The sequence below is a fragment of the Pagrus major genome, chromosome 23, assembly GCF_040436345.1.
Source record: "Pagrus major chromosome 23, Pma_NU_1.0".
NCBI classification, from domain to species: domain Eukaryota; kingdom Metazoa; phylum Chordata; class Actinopteri; order Spariformes; family Sparidae; genus Pagrus; species Pagrus major.
This window is the reverse complement of record NC_133237.1, coordinates 27,097,352-27,118,376: the sequence shown is the minus strand read 5'-3', so window position 1 is coordinate 27,118,376 and position 21,025 is coordinate 27,097,352. Positions and strand designations below refer to the sequence as shown.

Below are 21,025 nucleotides of genomic sequence, written 5' to 3'. Positions count from 1 at the left end.
TGCTGTAAAACAGGAAACTTGGAAAATTTTTAATTTTAAATGGAAATAAAAATGTGTCCCTGGTTGATTCAGCTCAAACACACATGAGACATTAAAGAGCTTTTATAATAATAGTACATCAGTTTTATACATCAGTGTTTGACACCAATAACCTTCACAACAACTTAATTTCCAGTTTCAGCATCATCACTGTGTGCACTGGCATTAGGGGGGTGGTGGCGGTGCTTTTATTTTGAAAACCAAACCCTTCAGAGGAATGGTCTTCATAAATTATGCTGCATTCACATAAAAGGAAAGTCCATTTTGACAAGCTGGTGGAAATTCTGCTGGATCACCGTGAAACTGAAGAACTTCTTCCCAACAGCTGAGGAGAACAGGATTTTCCCACAGCATGTGAATGCAGCATCATACTAGAGCAGTTTGTCCATCATCAGTTGGATTTGGGGAGTCTGTAGACGCCTGCAGACACCATCAGCTGATGCTCCCTGACCTTCCTCTGCAGGAAGGCTTCCAGCTCGTTGATGTCCATCTCCGTCACGACAGGTCCCGTGGCGACGAACATCCGCAGCATAGAGTGGATGCGGTCCAGCGTCATGCTGTCCAGGTTTGTCAGCATGGCCTGGATGTAGGCCCAGAACAGCTGCAGAGACAGAACATGCCGGTTGAGATTATTCTTCTTCAGTCACTGCTCATCTGGAATACTGTGTTGTGTGTTTGACTGTGTGTGTGTGTGTGTGTGTGTACGTACCTGCAGCTTCTCCTCTCTCTGCTCAGACTGGGTGGTAGTGTTGGAGTCTCTCTCCTCGTCACTGTCGATCAGCATCACGCCTCTCTCCATCTTCTCTTTGGACGAGCCTGTCTCCACCACGTAGTAGCGTCCTCCCGCCTCCTCCCTCAGCACGCCGTGCTGCTGCCACAGAGCCAGCTTCCTGTGCACCAGCTCCTTCGGGGCGCCCAGCTTCACACTGAGCTCCTCCAGAGTCCAAGAACCTGATGGACGACAGACAGTCAGGTCACTGCTAATTTTACCTCCACTTACATTTTCAAGACCTCATTTATTAGCGGCAACACACATGGTGGTGGAGTGAAATGTTTGTAAATGCATAAAAACCTAGTACCTTGTAATTAATCTGGAAGAGTAGCTGACAACATGAACAACATCTGGCCAGATCAAAACTGACCAAAGTTCTGGTGCAGATAAAATATAACAAATCATGCAGCTCTAACTGGTTGTATGACTGTAGAGTTGGTTCAAAGGTTCAAAATGCTGTGCTTTAAAATACAGCACCGTATTAAATAAAATTGGGTTTAATTAACTTGAATGATCTTTTATCTGACACAAGACATCCGTGTTTGTTTGGTTTTCAGGCACTTCTGTGTTATTAAACGATACATTTTTGTGTGAACGACTAATCTGTGTAGTTTTACTGAATATTGTGAAATCATAGAACAATGTGAGGGAAGAAGTGAAGTGAAAGTCACTGTACTTTGCATTTCAACATAGTTTGGAGCAAATATTCTCGTCACTTGTTGTGCACAACCACGAGCATAAAAAATACCCACTTAGATGATACAGGTTAATACCTGCTGTCTCTCATTAAGACAGCAAACAAGAACTGTTAAGCTACAACATCTCACAATTATTTTATAATCCCATAATACACAGAAGAAAACAAGCTAAGACATGAAATCAGTTTGAACTGCGAGGTCGTACTTTTTTCCTGGAAGTGCAGGATGATGGCAGCGTGGATCGGGGAGACGGTGAGGTTGGTGAGGGTGCGGTCCTCCAGCTCCAAATCCAGAGTGACTGAGCCCAGGTGAGGCTTCCAGCTCAGCGTCCTCATGGCCTGAAGCACACAAGACAAACTGCCGTTAGCATCTGTTCACACACAAAGGTAAATTTACGCAGACAAATTTACACAACTGCAGCTGCATGTTGCATTTCTGCGACGGGCATCTAAAACAACGAGGAAGAAAAGTTAAAGCATGACTGTGAGAGCAACTCCGACATCAGGATCTGGCTTTTAGAGACGTAACTGAATATTTTTGTGTTGTGGACAAAACAAGCCCAAGACATCATCTTGGGCTTTGGGAAACACTGATCATCATTTTCTGACATTTTGTAGACGAAACAACTAATCGATTAATCAAGAAAATGACTGACAGATTAATCAGTAATGAAAATAATCGATAGTTGCGAGTGGTTGTTGTTGAGTGGTCGTTTGAATATCTAACCATGACGAAGTGCAATTAACAAACATTAATACTGAAAACGATGTTCTACCAGTTGTGTCTTAAGAAGCCAACTCTGAACCGTCAGCTTTCGTACTGTCTTTGAATGCACCAACAGCAAAAGAGCCTCTGAAATATAAAGATGATGGCATGTTGACGGATTAATTAGTTGCAGGAAGTTTCATCAGCAAAACAAAAGAAAGAAAAATAGTTAAAAAGTGATATTTTTTGAGTGGTGAGAGACACCCAGTGAGTCTGTGTAAAGCAGCAGGTGAACTCCACCTTGAGTTTCTCGTAGCGGTGTGTGTAGGCCTCCATGGCCTGCAGGACGAGCGGAGGCAGCTCCAGCTTCTCCTCCTTCAGCGGAGGCCAGAACTCCGAGGACAGGATGATGGAGGACAGGGACAGCGGCGGCTGCTCCTCCTCGCTCAGCCTCGACTCCTCCTCACGGATGTTACTGTTGATCCTCCGAGAGTCGGCCATGTCCTGACAGACAGAGAGGGCGTAATGATTATTCTGATTATTAATAATTAATCTAGCTGCTGCTATCAGCATCGTCTATTAAGTCACTTATTTTTATTGAAAGGTTTATTTTTATACCTAACTTTTTAGTTAAACTTATAATCTTGTGCTGCTCGGTTTGACTTCACATTTTATTCTCTGTGTTTTATTAATACTTTAATCATCCACTGTAAAGTTTTATTTCTCTTTTCTTCCTTATACCGGCCAGTTTATTCCAACATTACTATGTATTTTATTCTTGTGTTTGTTGTGAAGCACTTGTTTAGATGAAGTACCATACAAATTTTTAATTAGTAGTAGTATAAGAATAGATTAGACAATTAATTGTTGGGTTTATAATATGTCTGACAGTTGCCTGTCAGAGCCTGAGATGAAGTTTTGTCCGACCAACAGTCTAAAAGCTCAAGTTCTTAAAAATACCACAAAGACAAAAAGCAGAACATTTAAGACACTGAAACCAGAGAACATGTGCTTGGTTATTGTATTTAAGTATGATCACTTAATCAATTAATTTACTGTTGATCCATTAATCATTTCAGCTGTTTTTTTACTTAGTTGAAACATTTCTGATTCAGTTATTAAACTACATTTATGATTTATAAACACGTCATCCAGAAACTCAGACATGTATAAAACCGTCCCTACCTGCAATGAAGAAATCATGTCAGGACAGTCACCTCGTGTGATAAGATCAGTGGATGATTCAGAGATGATCATTGTGGTGAAGTTAACGGGAACTACAGTGACTCAAACAGTGTTTACCTTCAGCATGACCTCGCAGTAATGCATGTGAGACTCTCCGAACCGGAGCTTCAGCAGCTCCACGTTACGAATTTCCCTGCAAACACACAACAGAGGACAGAACTGCATGAGGAACAAAAGACGAGGACATTTTGGACACAACCTTTGTCAAAACAACCAGAAAAAGTGAACCTTCGGTCAGAGTGTGCTCAGTTGTACCTGGCAGTGTTGTAGTTGAGTTGGTGCAGCAGTCTGTCAGCCAGCACGGCTCTGTACTCATCGATGAAGATGTCTTTGCTGCCGTAGATGCTGACCAGCAGGCTGATGATGTCCGACGAACGACGTTTGGAGCCCATTTTATCTAAAAAAAAGAAAACGTTAGACTAAAATTGAACCACTAAAATCCAACAGGGAGTAGAAATAACCCTTCCTGTGTTTACTGACCGGGGACGGCGTCCGTCGGGTCTGGGGTCCAGTCTTCTGGGTCGTTGCCTTCTTCGTCACTGTCCTGCATCTCCAGAGTCACCGGGTCTCCTCTGGACAGCTCCGAGGCCAAGTCTGTGCAGCCCTCTGCGTCTCCAGTCAGACCGGCTACGATCTGCCTCACAGTGTCCTCCCGAGTCCTTAAACACACCACAGACGCTTTAACAGAACTCGACTGTTACAGTGATTTTAAAGTAGAAGCTTCCTCACGTTATTAGTTTGTTTTTATCGACTCTTTTTGTTTGACTCGCTGTGGATAAATGAAGTTTGATACCAATTGATGCCAAACTACAGCGCAATTAAACTACAAACGTTAAACTACATTAAAAATAATGTCTGAGTATAAACTGACTCACCTGAGGTACTTGCGGATCGGTTGGCAGGCGACCTGCAGGATGACCATGGATGGGTCCAGCTCTCTGAGGGCCTTGATGGCCGAGATGTAAACTGTGAGGATGTCCGACGTGTGAACTCCTGAGTGCAACAAAGACCGGATCATTTAAAGTCACAGTTCACCCAAAAATGAAAATTCAGTCATTATCTCCTCCCCCCATGCTGATGGAAAGTCAGTTATTTTTGGGTGAACTGTTCCTTTAAACTCAATTTAAACTAGCTGTGTTTACCAAACAAAAAACGGAACTGTGTTTCCGTGTGCGGCCGACTGACCTGGGTGCAGCAGTCGGCTCTCGAAAGCAGATTTGAGTGAAGTGAGGAGCTGCTGTCTCTGATTGGTTCTTTCCAGACAGAACTTAAGATCTTCAATTGCCGCTTTGGATTCTGGGAAATCTGAAACATGGAAATAAAAACAAGAAAAGTCAGGAAACGCATGCATGTTAATGTTACCCAAACGTTTCTGCTTCCAACGCAACTGCTGTTGCAACAGCCACCAACCCAGACTCATCTCTCCATGTCCAGTACAGAGAGAACTCCAGGATGTATTTAGCCTAGCTTAGCACAAAAACTGGAAGCAAAGGGAAACTGCTAGCATAGCGAAACAACTGCAGTTAAATTCTGATTATGCAAAAAAATGAAATAACCACAAGCTGTTTTGTGTCTCACCTCTGATGATACTGAAGAGCTCCTCGATCCTCATGTTGACGTAGATCCTGCAGAAGAACTGGTGCATGTGGCACCTCCACTGCTTCAGGACGGAGCTGGCAGGCTGGCCGGCCTGGATATTGGGAACACTGGGAACACTGGGAACGCCGGGAGCAGCTACGTCTCTGTCCGCCTCGCTTGCAAACACTTTGCTGAGCCAGCCCAGCACCAGCTCCAGCCACTGCTCACACAGAAAACATTTCAAATGAAGCTGATGATGGACTCATCCAGACCTTCAGCTGCTCTGATCAGGACAGACAGACGGATGTTTTACCTCCTGGAACTCCAGCAGGAAAGAGCGCTCGTATTCTCCCCTGCAGTGCTGCTCCATCCGCTGCTCGATGAGCTTGTGGAGGATGGAGGTGACGGCCTCGGAGCTGACCCACTCCAGCAGCTGGAGTTTGGATCTACGCACACATAAATAAAATTTAAAATAAATCCTCACTTGAAGCACACAACAAATTCATGACATGCACTGTCGTACTTTGTAAATCCGATTGATACAGTCCGCCTGGCGTGCGTTGCTCTCCTGCAGCAGGTCAAGTGTTTTTCTAGCGTTTTGTTTTTAAATATTTTTAAACGTTTCAGTGCGAGGTGCGGAGAGTCAGCGCCTTTCTCTTAATCACATCAGTTCTTAAATCACACTTCTATTGTTTACAGCATTGTTAAACCTGATTTTAGTTAATTTGGCTGCAATGTTAATTACAGAGGGTTTTAAGCCCGTCTCCTTCTTGTCTTATTGTTTTTAATCTGTACTTTAATGCTCTGTTTTTGGTTTTATGGAACCTGGTGGTCATTTTCATTTTGAAGCTTGTTCAACTGAAATTAAAAGCTCTATTTGGAAATATCTGAAAAATATCTGTCTATTAAGCCGCTAGATGTTTTACTACTGATTGTCTTCACCAGTCAATCTCTAACTGTGTCTGTCTGCTGTTTTGATGAAGTACTGATTAGAAGAAAACTTTATTACTAAAAGCTGTGTGATTCAGAAAGTCAGCAGCGTGTTATTTGTTCCTGAGTCCACTCACAGTATGTGGCTGAGCTCCTGCAGTTGCTCCAGGGCCTCCTGACACCAGCACTGTTGCGTCGGGACCCCGCAGCCCCGACAGACTCCCCCCTCGGGGCCGTCAGGAACCTCAGCCCCGTCCTCGGCCTCCCCCTCCTGGTTCATATAGACAGAGAAGGTCCTGCTGTAGAACTCCAGCACTCGCTCCTGGAGGACAGGGGATGGGGAGAAGAGGAGGAGTGCTCTGATGATGGTGAAGGCCCGCTCCTGGAGGCCTCGGGGCCCCGGACCACAGAGACTCCCTCTGCCCTCGTCCTGCCACGACCCCAGCCTCTCCAAACCACCTGTGAGGAGGAAGCGGTCGATGTTTGAATATTGCTGCTGATATAACAAAAGTGTTGAACTCATTATCTTTTCTACTTACACAGGAAAGGTTCCAGTCGGCCTAACAGAGTCCGAAAGGCAGTGAGGAGAACCCAGGCCCTGCCTCTTTCCTCCAGCTCGTTTTCCGGCTGTTTGAGTCCGGACCAGAACTCAGGAACCACCGAGGAGGACAGACGCATCTGTAACATCTCCAGGAGCCAGCCGCCCAGCAGCCGGCCCAGACCCTGACTGCACAGCAGGGCCAACGAGTCCGAGAGGTTCTGCTCCGTCACCGAGGAGCCAGGAGACGTCTGAAACATGGAGCAGACACACACATGCACTTTCACAAACTGATGTCAGGCTTGTGTTTTGGTTTATACTCTTAATTTTGGCCAATGGCTTCACCTAGAGCGATAACTGTTCAACAGTTTTTATTAATGGTGTCAGTATATCTGATCTAAAATGACACCAGGCCAAAGACATTTCATTCACTGGACACCTCAGAGGGGTTGACTTTAACTGTGAATCAGTAAAGGAGGAGGAGGAGGAGACTACTTCTTAAAGTATCATAATTTACATTAAGCAGCTGTCTTTGGGTTGTGCAGAGATCTGCAGGCAAACAGCTAGCTAGCAAAATGTAGCACAGACAGAGATGCCAAAAGAGAATCAGGAAACCAAAGAAAGGCAAATAAAGAGTTTCATGTATGCCGAATTGAACAGAATACCAAGACTAATTAGTAAATCATCTCAAGTAATTTCCACCGGGTGTGAGCCACTGCTAAAAACAAGAAAACATTAAATCTTGTAATATTTGAACGGAGTTCAGCGGCCACGGTTCACTCCATATTGGCTTAGTGTCACGTCGCTGCTTGAGTCCAGTGATAAAGCCTCTCACCAGCGCTGCAGTGACGGTCTCCCAGGCGGCAGAAACCCCCTGTTGTGTTGCGGGTCCCGAAGTTTCGGCTGATTCCGATTCCATCACAATTTCCTCCATTTTTTGAGACTTTCTTCACGAACGACGAACTAGCTAAGGCGAGTAAAACATTTAAACTTCGGGTTGTTTTGTCGTGTTGTAACGTCGCGCACGTCTACGCACGGGTGCGCGTTTTCTTTCATGTGTTTTGTTTAAAGTCTAAAAACAAAAATATCTTTTTAAAAGTGAAACTGTTCTGTTGTGAGTTTTGAAATATCGCTACATGTCTCTGCTTTGGTATCGCGGGTTTACTTCTTCTTCTTCGTCTCCTTCTACCAATGAGCTTCCGGCAAACTGTACGCAAGGACGCTCGGTGCTGCCCTCTTCAGTCAACAACGCGAACAACAACGGCAGAATCAATATTTGTAATAATCGCGTTAATAACGACTTATTTTGATGCAGTTTCATGTAATTTAATGACCATTATTAGCACCGTGAAGCAGACACGGTAACTACTATGTAAATGTTAATGTTATATGGACACCTGCCCTCTAGTGGCCACGTTGACTAACTACAATTGTACAAGCGGCAAGCTAGATATATTAAGTATATACTCACTTCCGGTTATACCCTTCAGAATAAAACCTTTCCAGTAACTGTAGTTACGCTTTTTGTCCACCAGAGGGCAGTGAACGCTCCGGATCGTATCACAGTGAGCACTGTGATACGAAATTACAATTCACAGATATTATCAGTCTAGTGACAATTTATATCTAGAATTTGTCTTGTTTTTAAATAAATTATATAATCAGAACTCTCATACTTATAGATGCCAAAAAATTCAACAAAGCCATCAAGCTGTTTTATGTTTTATTTATTTTTTTAACCTTCATAATTATTTTATTTCATTTAAAAAAACTGTTCCCATATTAAATTGTTTTTAAATCTAATTTTATATTCTTTTTAATCTGCATCATCATGTGGAGTACATGTTTGTATATTTGAATGTTTTTCAATAAAGTTAAGTTAAAGTTTAATTTAATTTAATTTAATTTAATTTAATGAACTTAAGAAAAACAATATATGCAGATTAAGGCCATTTTTCAAAATGCATAAAGTTAAAACATCCATTTAAAAACACTTTTAAAGCGGAGGTGCAGTGACGCTCTGCGGCCGCCAGAGGGCGATGAACACTCATGACTCCTCACTAGCGATAACCGTCAAGTCAAACATAATAGCATGCATTCACTTCCGCTAGTGGCATTCAAAATAAAAGAGAATGATATAAACGGTCTTAAAAAACAACAATTTTAAATGGGTATACAACATGGACACATCATTTGATTACAGGAATAGGGGTAATACGCGGGTATTACACGTAACAAGGCTCAATTGTGGTGTTGTTACCTGATTTTTAGCGCGTTGAATCGAGCTAGCGACACTTCTTTCCCTGACACTTTTGTTTTGAAAGTACCGCGTCTGCATGAGTTCGGCAGCTTGACGGCGGCGGACAGAAACATCATCATGGCAGCGGAGTGCGAGTGAGTTTGTTGACAGCTTTTCCCAAATTTCCTCCCGAAACCTCAAACCCATTTCATGACAGCCAGATTATTTGGTGTACCGCTTATTAATGTAGCGATCGTCACGGTGTTCCGGGTAAAAATCTGAGGGAAATGCAGCAGCTAACGTTAATTAGCCGCACAGGGAGTGAGCTAACACGCTAACGTTAGCTTGGTGTGTGTGTGGACGTTACCCGGTTAGATAATAGCACAATAAAGCAGATGTGTGTGTTGTAAAATGTGGTTTTCTCCGCAGTGTGCTGTCTGAAATCGAGGTGCTGCAGTCGATCTATCTGGATGAGCTGCTGGTGAGCAGGACGGAGGACGGGTGAGACAACAGTTAGCTCAAAGTATCATGACATCACTTTGCCTCATTAGCTTTGACTCAGTCCTGATTATTCAGTGTTTGACTGCAGGACTCACACAGCTGAGAAAGGGCTGAAATAAAGACATTAAACCAGCGTTTGGACCTTTAAAGATGCCCCAGATTTGGGGGATTTTTGTAGGATTAGCTCACCCTGACACAGCCTCATCACACCCCTCAAAGTTAACCACATCCAATGTACTCAAGTATTATACTTAAGTACAGTTTTGAGCTACTAGTACTTTATATTTTGTGCTGATCTTTAATACTCTACTGCAATTCAGAGGGAAATATTGCACCTTTATAATCCGATGCATTCAATTAATGTGCAGATTCAGATTAATACTACAAAATACAATCAATACATAGATTAGGCTGCGTTATTATCGATCAAGATTGAGACTTTATTGATCATAAGGAGAATTCACAAGCTACCATACAGATGAAGTACGCTGCTCACAGCGAGTTGGAGATATTGGGAGTTGGCTGCATATATGTATGTGCATGGATATGCAATAAAAGTCAAATGAAATGTGTGGCATTATTTTTGGTGACTAAAAATATTCACAAAACACGAAATAAGAATTCAGATGTGTCACCAAGTAAACGACTGAAACACTTAAGCATCACTAACTCATTTTGAGTCTATATAAGGTCGATGAAAGCAGCTCCACTGTTACCAGCTACAACATTAAAGTGATGAACACATGAATGCATCAGTGATTAAATTAAACTAATAAAATATACAGTATTTTGAAATGGGACTGCAACAAACGATTAGTTTCATGATTCATGATCAGTTAATCGTTTTGTTTATAGAAAAAAATGTGAAAAATGTTCATCACAATTTCTCAGAATCCAAAGTGACGTCTTCAAGTTGCTTCTTTTGTCCAACCGACAGTCTAAAACCCAAAAACTCTTCATTTACAAGAAAAGCAGAAAATCTTCACACTTAAGAAGCTGAAACCAGACGATGTTTGACATTTTTACCTTGAAAAATGACTGAAATGATTCATAAAACATTAGCACTGGCAGAATGGCTGAAAATCCGAATCAGGTCACAGGATTTGGTGTAACACCTCCTCGGGAGCTCTCTGCAGCTCTGCTCTGCTTCTCCAGCTGACCAGCTGTCAGATTAAATAAAATAATCCATGAAACCAAAACTGACACAAACAAAGGCTTTGTTATCTCGTCATACAGGTCGTTATTAGATCATCTCACTGTGACAGTGGACGGTCATCAGATCCACATATAATCAGGAAGAGACTTTAGACAATTCATCATAGACATCTACTAAGGTCATTTTATTGTGAAATAGTGTAACTTTTGAAATTGATCAGCAGATGATTGTTATATTTCATTCAGATAATTTGGACAAATCTTTCTAACTTATTAAAGATCTTAAAACCTTTTCTGTACTGTTGTCTTCTGCACACGAGCATGTGGACGTTAAATCAACATATTTTTAAATGGAGTTTGGCACAGAGTGTCGGCACAGGGCAGCTGTCGGGCTTTGTGATGCTGTTTTGTTGATATCTGATTACACATGACTTTACGTGTTGCGTCCTCAGGGGCTGGGAGGTGAGTCTGGTCCTGTACCCGTCCACAGCCGAGGACTCCGTCTCCCAGTTTGTCCGACTCACCCTGACTTTGACCCTCGATCAGCAGGTAATCTGTCCGTTATCTCCTCCTGAGACACATTCACTGTTGGTTTTGGTCTTTTCGTTCACAATGGTAACAATAATGTTTGTCATCAGACTTGAACCTGAGTATCGTTTGACTCTCTGCTGTTTTGTCTGCTCAGTATCCCTCGTCTTCTCCAGCCATCTCCATTCATAACCCGCGGGGTCTCTCTGATGACAAGCTCAGCAGGTAACCAACTGAAGCTGTGGACTGATGAGACTCACTTAGTAACTACTTTCATTTTACGTTTGTATATTAATTGTATATAATCCTATAATCTTGTGTTTCTCTTAGTGTCTTAAAGTGTCTTCAGCTGGAGGCTCAGTCCTGTCTGGGTTCACCGGTGTTGTACCAGCTCATCGAGGTCACTATATGCAGTGTTTTCTTTCCGTATAATATTTAAGAGTCAGTGGTTTCTGTGATATCTAATATCTTATTTAGCTCAAAGATTTCTAACTGTTCTCCTGTTTTTCCTCCTCCAGAAAGCTAAAGAAATCCTGACTGAGAGCAATATTCCCCATGGAAACTGTGTCATCTGCCTCTATGGCTTCAAGGTACGCAGTTCAACATCAGTCCCCCAAGTTATTTTTCTCATCAGCTTTTTTTACTCCTCTTATCGTCAGCTGATGTCGGGCTCTCTGAAAGCTTAAGATCACTGTTTTTCTCTCAGGAGTTTTCCTTTTTTTCCCATTTTTTTATTCTTTTAACCAACTTTGGTTGGGATGGTGGCAGACACAGAAGAAAAAACATCCATTTATAGGATATTGTTACATCAATGATGTGTTTACAGCTCGTTCTGCTGCTTCTGTGTTTTCTGTTTGTCTTCAGGAGGGAGAGACGTTCACTAAGACCAGCTGCTATCACTACTTCCACTGCCACTGCCTCGGCCGCTACGCCAGCCACTCTGAGAGCGAGCTCCGGCAGAGGGAGAAGGAGTTGGAGGAGGACAAGACCAGAGACCGGACAGACTATCAGGTCCCAAGAGTTCTGCTCAAAGAAATCGTCTGATGTCTTTCTTTATCAGCTGTTTAATCACCGACTCCTCTCACAGGAGCTGACTGTGGTGTGTCCGGTGTGCAGAGAGCCTCTAACGTACGATGTCGATCAGCTTCTGTCCTCCCCTGCACCCCAGCTGCCCGAGGTAAAACCAGTTCAAGTTTAGATGTTTTCATTGGAAGAATTAAGAAATTAAAATGTTTGTGTTCGTCACTCAGCTGGACGAAGCGGCGATCGGTTCAAGTTTTCAGCAGAAGTGGTGTGAACTGCAGAAGCTTTTGGAAAGACAGAGGTCTAAAGGTGGGATCATCGACCCGGAGGCAGAATCAAATCGATTTCTCATCCACATCAACGAGGTAAGAAACGAATCAGACATTACATGGCTGCGTTTAGGCAAGCTGCAAACCGTACTGATATCTGTGTGAGTCACAGAGCGTCTGTCCAACTAAAGTTTAGGTTATTTATGTTTCTTTCTTGTAACCTGACACAGATTCAGTCTGGAGTGTTAACATACGTGACTCCAGGGTCATGTATTAGTTTCTTATTTTTCCACCATTTTAGCATAGGCTTGTTTTAGCATTTTAGCATAATCATTGTCTAACTCTCTCTGTCATACTCACATATCACTGAGTTCAATAGCTCTCCGATACAACCTGGACATTTTAGTTACTTTCTAAGATTTGTTACAGGAAGAATTATATGAAAGAATATATTCTTGGTCACTTCTTAGGTAGAAAAACAAGTTTAGAGAGAAAAATTTAAATTAAATCAAAACTACACCCTTTTCCTCTTACCTGTAGTGCTTTTTATCCATCTAGATTGTTTTGGTGTGACTTGCAGAGTTTTGGAGATGACTGCCTTCTTTTGAATGTTATGGGACTCAGTGGCACTCAGCTTGTAGTGGTCAAAGTGCCAAAGATGTCTGAGGACAGCTGACGAGCATCGAGGGCCGACACTCACGGCCAGAAGATATATGAGACCAAAGTTTTGAGCAGTATTATTGCTGCAAATAAGCTTCCAGCTAAGTGACTGCATATAGTTGAAATAAAAGTGTCTATTTTATTCTATTAAAAGAATAAAAGAGGCGCCTTTCCTGAGGTCTGTGTGAAATAAACAAACATCTTGAGCATTAGAGTAAACGGGAAAAAATGAACCCTGTTTGTCCACAAAATATTCTGTTGATTTGCTTTGCATTGAGCTGCAGTTTAACCATAAAGACTTCAAGCTGCTTGACATGAAGGCAAACTCGGTTATTTTGGGAAATCTGTTCTTTGCTGTCAAACTGTGAATCAGATAAGAGGATGGATTTCCAGCACAGAGAGTCCTGAGACATCGTTAGTTTCTATATAATGTTGAACATTTACACTGATGCATGTCACCTCCCACAGGCTCCATCTGTTGCTGAAAATGGAAACCTGGATGTAGATGTCTCCTCTGGTCCCCCGCTTCCCTCAGTCTCTAACGTTTCCTCTGATGAACCCGGTGTCAGAGCGGACCGGTTTGCTCCTGGACTGACTCACTGCAGAGGCGGGCAGGGCCAGAGGCGTCAGAACCAGGTGAGAGGGCAGAGGAGAGGAGGCCGGTCCAGACCACAGCACAGGAGAGCCGCCCCCGTCACAGAGCATCTGGACAAACTGTCTCTGTCCTCAGACTGCACTGAAGGACCAATCAAAGCCAAAGCTCAGGGTAACCGTGGCCATCAGATGCAAGTTAATGCAGAAGTATGCGAGTCTAAGACAGGCAGGGACGTCTGCGCAGAGCAACAAGACACCACGGTGTCTCCAGACGATCAGCCAGTGTGCCAGGCAGCCTCAGAAACTGAATGCCCAGAAGGTGCTGCAGACTCTGCAGGCGGCCGTGTCCACCATGGAAGAAGAAGGGGTCCTCACCGACCTGTCCACCACACCGGGGCCCCTGGTCCTGCACACTACCACTGGGACGGGCGGGGTTCAAGAAGCAGGGGAGGGCCCAATAACCTGTACAGCAGAGGAGGGGGGCACCGCAGGGGGCACAGCAGGGGCTTCCAACACAAGGTGGTGGAGAGGGAGAGGGGAAGAGAGGAGGTGCTATGACAAAGGGCGACAGGAGGGCCAATGAACAAATGTATGTGTGCCTCCATCATCAGTTTGCATAGATTAAAGCCCTGCGCCAGAAACGACCTTCACTGTAGTATCCTTTACTCCTCTACATCGCCGTTCTCCTGGTCTCCGGTCTGCATCATGCACACTAAAATCAGATACAGATGGTTGTTGCTTTGTGTTGTGGTGCAATATGACTTGAAAGAACTACAAATTAAAAATTCTTTGGATGTCAGTGTGTCTGTATTTCCTGTTAGTTTGTAATAAGGTTCTGTTCAGTTCCACTGACTGTTGCAGCTTTAATATATCTCCTTTGAATTATGTGTTGAAGTTTGGAAATACGTTGAGAATGATGCTGAAATTTTGATTCACCAGACAGAAAACTGAGGCCAGAGTGGCCCTGTGGGACAAAGTTTACTCCTCTAATCCACTCGATTTAACAAAGATGAAATGTTCTTTTCACTACATTACATTTACCTGACCTCTTTAATTACTTGTGACTTTGCAGGTTAACATTTAATAAAAACCTTTAATGAGATTATACAATAGATTGCATTGTTATACCGTAATTTAAACCACCCAACAGTAAATAAAATGGCTCCATCATGGTGATCTACAAAAATGCCAAAATGTGTTGACTAATAATAATCAGGTTGTACAATATAGGGCCAGAAGAGGCTTAATTTGCCAAACCTCACAGCCTAAGAGTTTGGTTCTGGTTCTGATAAGAATCATGTCCTGAGTACTGTAAGGCTGGGACACTAAAATGGTGGTTTTCTATCAATATTGTAACTAACTTGTGGGCCCTAGACACTCAGGGGTCCTGAAGACGACACATTTATGGTCTGGTGTTTGTAATTTGATAAATTACATGTTGTTTAATACTGAATGTTCTATCTGAATCACAATATAAACAGTGTTGGAGAGCGATGTAGAGTTATAATAAACGGTATAAAAGCAGATGCAAATAGTTTTTATTCTTTAATAATTCAGTTAACATTGTGTCTGTGTGAGCTCATATTCCTAAATTTGTGTTCAATTGAGAACTAAAACTAATAATAATAATAATAATAATAATAATACATTTCTAACCAAAGCAACGCGCAGAAAGAAGCCACAGCTAATTTTTCTCATCTTAAACCCTAAAAGATGAAGCCAATATGACATGGAAGTATGATCTACTACTTTTTATATTGAAAGTTGAAATTTAATCAAAATAGTGCAAAGACTCATGGGAGTTGTAGTTTTCGAACGTTGCATCCCAGGAGGAAGAGAGGCGGGGCCAAGGAGGGCGGAGCCTACGTCCTACCGGCGCCATCTTGGCAGTTTCTTGCTGGAAGACCAGCCCCTGTGAATTATCTGCGCAGGGTCGCAGAGGCGTGTTGTTGTTTTCAAAACGGCCGAGGTGATGACTGGCGGGAGCGATTTTCACAAAGGCTACAACAACAACAAGGACTCTGATCCTAGGATGGACGTAGACATGGACTCGAGTCATATGGAGAGTGAGCGCGGTGATCTGGACAGTAGTATCCCGGCTGCGTGCTCCTCTAACGGCAGTGGCGGGGAAGAGGACGAGGCGGAGGCCGTTGGCCGTTTGAGAGAAGCCGGGGGCTCAAGTAGTCAGCACATGCCGGACGGAGGTGGGGTATTTTGCGGCGGCAGGGAACAGGAGGTGTCGGTCGAAATTGGAGAGACGTATTTATGTCAGCGAGCCGACAAGTCATGGCGTGAGTGTTGATTCGGTTCTGCTTATTCCAGCACCACCACCTCAGTTAATGCTAGCAGGCTAATGTTAGTTGGTCGAGAGAAATTCACACCAAACTCCATCAAATATTGTTAGTTTTTGTTATATTGAGTGTCTTGAATCGTGGCGGCAAGACGTAAGTCAACGGTTAGGGAATCACGAATGCTCATTGGGGTTTTCTAGAAAATTCGGCATGGATAGTAAAACCATAACAGTGCAAACAACAGGCGAGCCAGTTGTAAAAGTTGACATCACCCAGTAAAATACATAGTATGGTGCATTATGTGATTGCCGAATTGTACAATGACTCAGCATACATCACGCCACGTTTTCTTAGGCGAAATAACAGCAAGTGTTTTTGCTAGAAAGACAAAGATGTATCCGAGGTGTAGAAGTCTGAATGGAGTTTGGCGAGACGTCCCATTAAGATATAGCCTGCAGGTGTAGGACATAAATACCTGTTTAACTGATGGATCTTGCTCTCTTTTCAGACACAGCAGAGGTGATTCAGTCCCGGCTGAATGAACAGGAGGGCAGAGAGGAGTTCTACGTTCACTATGTAGGATGTGAGTATATCACGAAATACTGAGATGCTCATCAGTGCAATAATCAAACCTTTACATTTACATAATTGAAGTTCATTTCTTCTCAGTTATCCCTGCTCCACTGTCATTTTGCTTCCTTTTTTATCTGGTCTTAATGTGCCCACCCGCTCTCCATCTTCTCATCTACTGCTTTACTACATGATCTTCATCTGTTTTTCTTTGGCTTGCAGTCAACAGACGCCTTGATGAGTGGGTAGGAAAGGCCCGTCTGGCACTCACCAAGACAGTGAAGGATGCAGTGAGGAAGAGCACGGAGATCGGAGGTGTTGGTGATTTGGGTGAACAGCCTGAAAGGAAGATCACTCGCAACCAGAAGCGCAAGCATGATGAGATCAACCACGTACAGAAGGTAGAGGCATTGTATGTTACCTACTGATTTCGTGCTGTTTCTGGTGACACTCTTAAGTATTGAATGGTCGATATTTATCGAATGGGTTTTCCTTTGCAGACATACGCAGAGATGGACCCAACTACAGCCGCCCTGGAGAAAGAGCATGAGGCGGTAAGGTGGCTCTGTTCTCTAAATCATTTTGTTGAACCGGTTTTTGTATTAACAGTTGAACTTTTTTAATGTTTTGCCATCACTGTGCAGTAAAAACAATTTCCCTCATTCTGCTGCCTCCTCCAGATAACCAAAGTGAAATACGTGGATAAGATTCAGATAGGAAACTTTGAGATCGATGCCTGGTATTTCTCGCCGTTTCCTGAGGACTATGGCAAGCAACCCAAGCTGTGGATCTGCGAGTACTGCCTCAAATACATGAAGTACGAGAAGACCTTCAGACATCACTTGGTCAGTGCAGTTTTCACTTTAGTTTAGGATGTAGGGAGATTTGTGCCTCTCATAAAATCATCTTTCTTAAATTTGAAATGTTGAGTTTTTTGCAATCATAGATTTTTTGTCATATTTGTTTGAATCTAAGAATGGAAGCGTTTTCTTTTATCTTTTCTTATGCCAGACAGTTTTGTTAAATGTCTGGCAGAATATCTTGCATGTTTTCTTGTACATTTTTGAAGAAAACTGTCTTTTCTCTCTGACTCACATGTAACATTGAAGCATTTTTTCCACCCGTGAAACCAGAGTCCTATAAAGTTTTGTACCAAGGTGAACAATCGACAGCGATTAATGTTCATTTGACCTTTTGACTTGTCTTCTCAGTCTCACTGTCAGTGGAAGCAGCCTCCAGGCAAAGAAATCTACAGAAGAAGCAACATATCCGTGTATGAAGTAGATGGGCGGGACCACAAGGTGAGTACACCTGGAAAGTGTTAAAGACTATGGATTCATCTGCGTCTGACATCGGTGTTCCACTCGGTGTTTCTCTTCAAAAAAGAAAGCAAATAAGTTGTCTCTGAAAGAGACTTTTTGTGATGATGTTCATCGTTGTGATTCATTGTTGGTCTCTGTTTGCAGATCTACTGTCAGAATCTTTGTCTACTAGCAAAACTATTTCTCGACCACAAGACACTTTATTTTGATGTGGAGCCTTTTATCTTCTACATCCTCACTGAAGTCAACAAACAGGGAGCCCACATCGTCGGCTACTTCTCCAAAGTAAGGCTTGCTTCTGATGTTATTGAGTAAAGTCGACTAAAAAATATTTTGGACTCACTGATGTTAGATCTAAATCACCACACTTACACAACATTTGTCAGCACTTCACAAATGATGCTGTAGTATTAAATGTAGACATGCAGAAATATTTGAATTCAGTAGAGTCACACAGCAGGTGGAGAGAATCTGGAACCACTAACAACTGTTTGTCTTAACTTTGGTTTTGTTTTTCAGGAAAAAGAGTCTCCGGATGGGAATAATGTGGCATGTATTCTCACACTGCCACCGTACCAACGCAGAGGCTACGGAAAGTTCCTCATAGCTTTCAGTAAGTGAGACACCATGACAGAAGCTATAATGTGTTTGTATCGGTGCTACAGCTGATGATTACTTTCTAAAACTGATACCATCAAATGTTTGTCAAGTCAGTAAATAAGTCAGCAAATCAAGTCCTTATTTAATTATCACATGTGTAATAACATTTATTTTTGTTGCTGTGTGTGCAGGTTATGAGCTGTCCAAGCTAGAGAGTGCAGTCGGGTCTCCAGAGAAACCTCTATCTGATCTGGGGAAGCTGAGCTACAGAAGTTACTGGTCCTGGGTTCTTCTGGAGATCCTGAGGGACTTCAGAGGAACGCTGTCCATCAAAGATCTCAGGTAGATACACAAACACAAGAGACATCATCAGATGCCCAGCCATCTTATCTTTTTTATCAAGATTCCCATGCTCACACATGACCCTCCTCCATCTTTTTACCTCCAGCCAGATGACCAGCATCACGCAGAGTGACATCATCAGCACGCTGCAGTCGCTCAATATGGTGAAATATTGGAAAGGTCAGCACGTTATATGTGTGACGCCGAAACTGGTGGAGGAGCACCTGAAGAGCGCCCAGTACAAGAAACCACCAATCACAGGTAAGTCTAGACATTTTATTACACACAAACTTTCATTCATTACATTCTTTTGTTGTGTTTTTATGTCTAACTTGGAAGAATTTAACTTTTTTAGGAGGTTGAATCAGGAAACATCGACTTATTTATAGCGTGAACAATTATTGTAGTGAGATTGGGTTAGTGCCATTTAAAAAAAAAAATAAATAAAAAAAAATGACATTCTACAACAACTAGATTATTTGGAAAAGATAATAATGCAGATTTTAATTGAAAAGCAGAATATTCCTCACTTGAAGCCCTAATCATAACATGTTTCACAGATTCATGACGCCCACACTCACTTCCACACAGGAGCTTTTTGGGTCACTATTGTTAGAACAGGATGGATGTTTTTGTAGCAAAACGCTGCATCCACACAATATCAGCAGAATGAGAAGAACAGAAAAACCTCCCCTTATTCAAACGTTTGAGTGTACACACTTTATTCCAAAATGTTCACACCCTCTCCACTGCAAGCTTTGCAGTCACACCATTTAATTAGTCCATTTTAGCTTCTTTTGCTCTGTTATTGTGATATTTGTAGCAGTTTGTTAACAAGTGAAGGCAGATACAAACTATATGTATGTCCTTTTTAAATAAGTTCAATTGATTGTTTTAGTTTTCATTTTCTAATTTTATTTAGATTTCAGCAATGGTTGTTTGCAGCTGCTTTATTAAATATTATGTAGTTCTATGAAACAAGTGTCATCACTGGCAGAAATGACAATATCTTGGAATCTAAATTATGACGAGGAGGCTGACAGAAACAATTTTTCCATCAGTTGCTCGTGAATACGGTCTGAATAATATGCCGTGAACGCATCAAAAGCAACACTATTGTTGCACAACACAGACATGACGGAGTGAACTCAGGTTTCACTCTTTTTTTAAACAGTTTCAATCTCAGACTTGTAAAAATGTTCCTGTAGCTCGAGGAACTAACAATTATTGTTTTATAAAATGTCAGAAGATGATAAAAAAAAAAGGTGATCAGTGTTTCCAAGAGCCAGAGATGACATCTTTAAATGTCTTGTTTTGTCCTCAACCCAAAGATATCATTTTTTGCTGTCATACAGGAGGAAAGAAACCAGAAAATATTCACGTTTAACAAGCTGGAATCGGTGTATTTTGACTTGTCTCCTAGCAACAAGGCAACATGATGGCGTCCTGAAAAACTCCTGTTTGTCTTCTGTCACTCACGGTTTGTCTCGTCTCTTTCACAGTGGACACGATGTGTTTGAAGTGGGCGCCACCAAAAAACAAACAAGCGAAGTTATCCAAGAAGTGAGAGGAGGAGCCGGTGATGTCACATCTGTCCATCAGTCAGTTTATCACCTGCCAGGCTCCACTTTTCTCCCGCTCTGATGAAAACTCCATGTACATAGCTGTTCGTAGCATCTGTCAGTATTTTCTTAAAATAAATATTTTAAAAAATCCTACACATGTTGTCTGTTTTCTTCTTGGTTTACTTCTATCAACTATTAAAGGCCGCAAAGTTTTTCTTTTTAATGTTTTTTAGGCTACAGAATAATTAAAAACAGAATAATGTAAAAAGCTTTTCATAGACACAATATTTATACCAATAAGAGTTTTGACTGTTATTTAATTTACGGTTAAACGAGTTAAATCGATAAATACTTTATATAATAATGAAGCCATATATATTGATTTTTAATGTCATTTTGTCTGTACAGTATTGTATAGTACAGTGCTAAAATTTGGTAAAATAACATTTTTACATGTGTTTACATGTATGTATGTATGTATATACTGTATACTGTGGGTTGACTGATCATCAGATCCAACATTAGGATTCTTCAGATCATCGGAATCTTTTATTTTATTTTTATCAGTTTGCTGATAACATTGATTTGGTTGTTCTGTTTATTTTTTATAGTTTTTCTGTTTTTTGGTTGTGTAATCGAGGGTGGGCCCGTTGTTTATGCTTAACACATCTGATATTCTTTAATTTAACTGAATTTATCTAATGTGTGTGGAAATTAAACAACAATAATACCAAATAATAACAAAAAAGTTGATTTGAAAATGTGCAAATTTTGCTATGATGCAACGTGAAATCTGCAAAGTAACGAAGTAGTAACTACGCGTAGGAGTAAAAAGTGCAGTATTTGCCTCCAAAGTGCAGT

At 41.9% G+C, this 21,025-nt stretch overlaps 3 protein-coding genes across 3 annotated transcripts; 2 read left to right on the top strand and 1 right to left on the bottom strand.

The window, feature by feature from the left end:
• Positions 1-86: 86 nt before the first annotated feature.
• anapc2 (anaphase promoting complex subunit 2) lies at positions 87-7,688 on the bottom strand. Its single transcript, XM_073494386.1, has 14 exons — positions 7,341-7,688; positions 6,507-6,756; positions 6,105-6,426; positions 5,351-5,483; positions 5,038-5,257; positions 4,645-4,764; positions 4,335-4,452; positions 3,940-4,118; positions 3,715-3,856; positions 3,517-3,592; positions 2,515-2,718; positions 1,715-1,847; positions 749-990; positions 87-640 (listed from the first exon to the last, which is right to left on the bottom strand). Exons 1-14 carry the CDS (start codon positions 7,437-7,439, stop codon positions 431-433), a joined length of 2,448 nt encoding a protein of 815 aa, XP_073350487.1. The 5' UTR covers positions 7,440-7,688; the 3' UTR covers positions 87-430.
• Positions 7,689-8,830: 1,142 nt separating this feature from the next.
• On the top strand, positions 8,831-14,273 carry rnf25 (ring finger protein 25). Its single transcript, XM_073494396.1, has 10 exons — positions 8,831-8,899; positions 9,174-9,245; positions 10,853-10,949; positions 11,086-11,153; positions 11,259-11,328; positions 11,447-11,518; positions 11,793-11,939; positions 12,016-12,105; positions 12,179-12,316; positions 13,349-14,273. The coding sequence occupies exons 1-10, from the start codon at positions 8,883-8,885 to the stop codon at positions 14,030-14,032; spliced, it is 1,455 nt and encodes a 484-aa protein (XP_073350497.1). The 5' UTR covers positions 8,831-8,882; the 3' UTR covers positions 14,033-14,273.
• Positions 14,274-15,377: 1,104 nt separating this feature from the next.
• kat8 (K(lysine) acetyltransferase 8) lies at positions 15,378-20,317 on the top strand. The gene is made up of 11 exons (XM_073494394.1): positions 15,378-15,765; positions 16,274-16,348; positions 16,558-16,736; positions 16,836-16,889; positions 17,016-17,180; positions 17,547-17,636; positions 17,802-17,942; positions 18,177-18,270; positions 18,449-18,599; positions 18,706-18,860; positions 20,102-20,317. The coding sequence occupies exons 1-11, from the start codon at positions 15,447-15,449 to the stop codon at positions 20,164-20,166; spliced, it is 1,488 nt and encodes a 495-aa protein (XP_073350495.1). The 5' UTR covers positions 15,378-15,446; the 3' UTR covers positions 20,167-20,317.
• The last annotated feature ends 708 nt before the right edge of the window (positions 20,318-21,025 follow it).

Coding starts and splice junctions, on each gene's coding strand:
- anapc2 (XM_073494386.1), bottom strand. CDS start 7,439: ATGGAGGAAATTGTGATGGAATCGGAATCAGCCGAAACTTCGGGACCC. Junction 4,453..4,644: donor GAGCCGACTGCTGCACCCAG/GTCAGTCGGCCG, acceptor TGTTGCACTCAG/GAGTTCACACGTCGGACATC. Junction 3,593..3,714: donor CTCAACTACAACACTGCCAG/GTACAACTGAGC, acceptor GTGTGTTTGCAG/GGAAATTCGTAACGTGGAGC.
- rnf25 (XM_073494396.1), top strand. Junction 9,246..10,852: donor GTGAGCAGGACGGAGGACGG/GTGAGACAACAG, acceptor TTGCGTCCTCAG/GGGCTGGGAGGTGAGTCTGG. Junction 12,106..12,178: donor CTGCACCCCAGCTGCCCGAG/GTAAAACCAGTT, acceptor TTCGTCACTCAG/CTGGACGAAGCGGCGATCGG.
- kat8 (XM_073494394.1), top strand. CDS start 15,447: ATGACTGGCGGGAGCGATTTTCACAAAGGCTACAACAACAACAAGGAC. Junction 17,181..17,546: donor AGACCTTCAGACATCACTTG/GTCAGTGCAGTT, acceptor TTGTCTTCTCAG/TCTCACTGTCAGTGGAAGCA. Junction 17,943..18,176: donor TCGTCGGCTACTTCTCCAAA/GTAAGGCTTGCT, acceptor TTTGTTTTTCAG/GAAAAAGAGTCTCCGGATGG.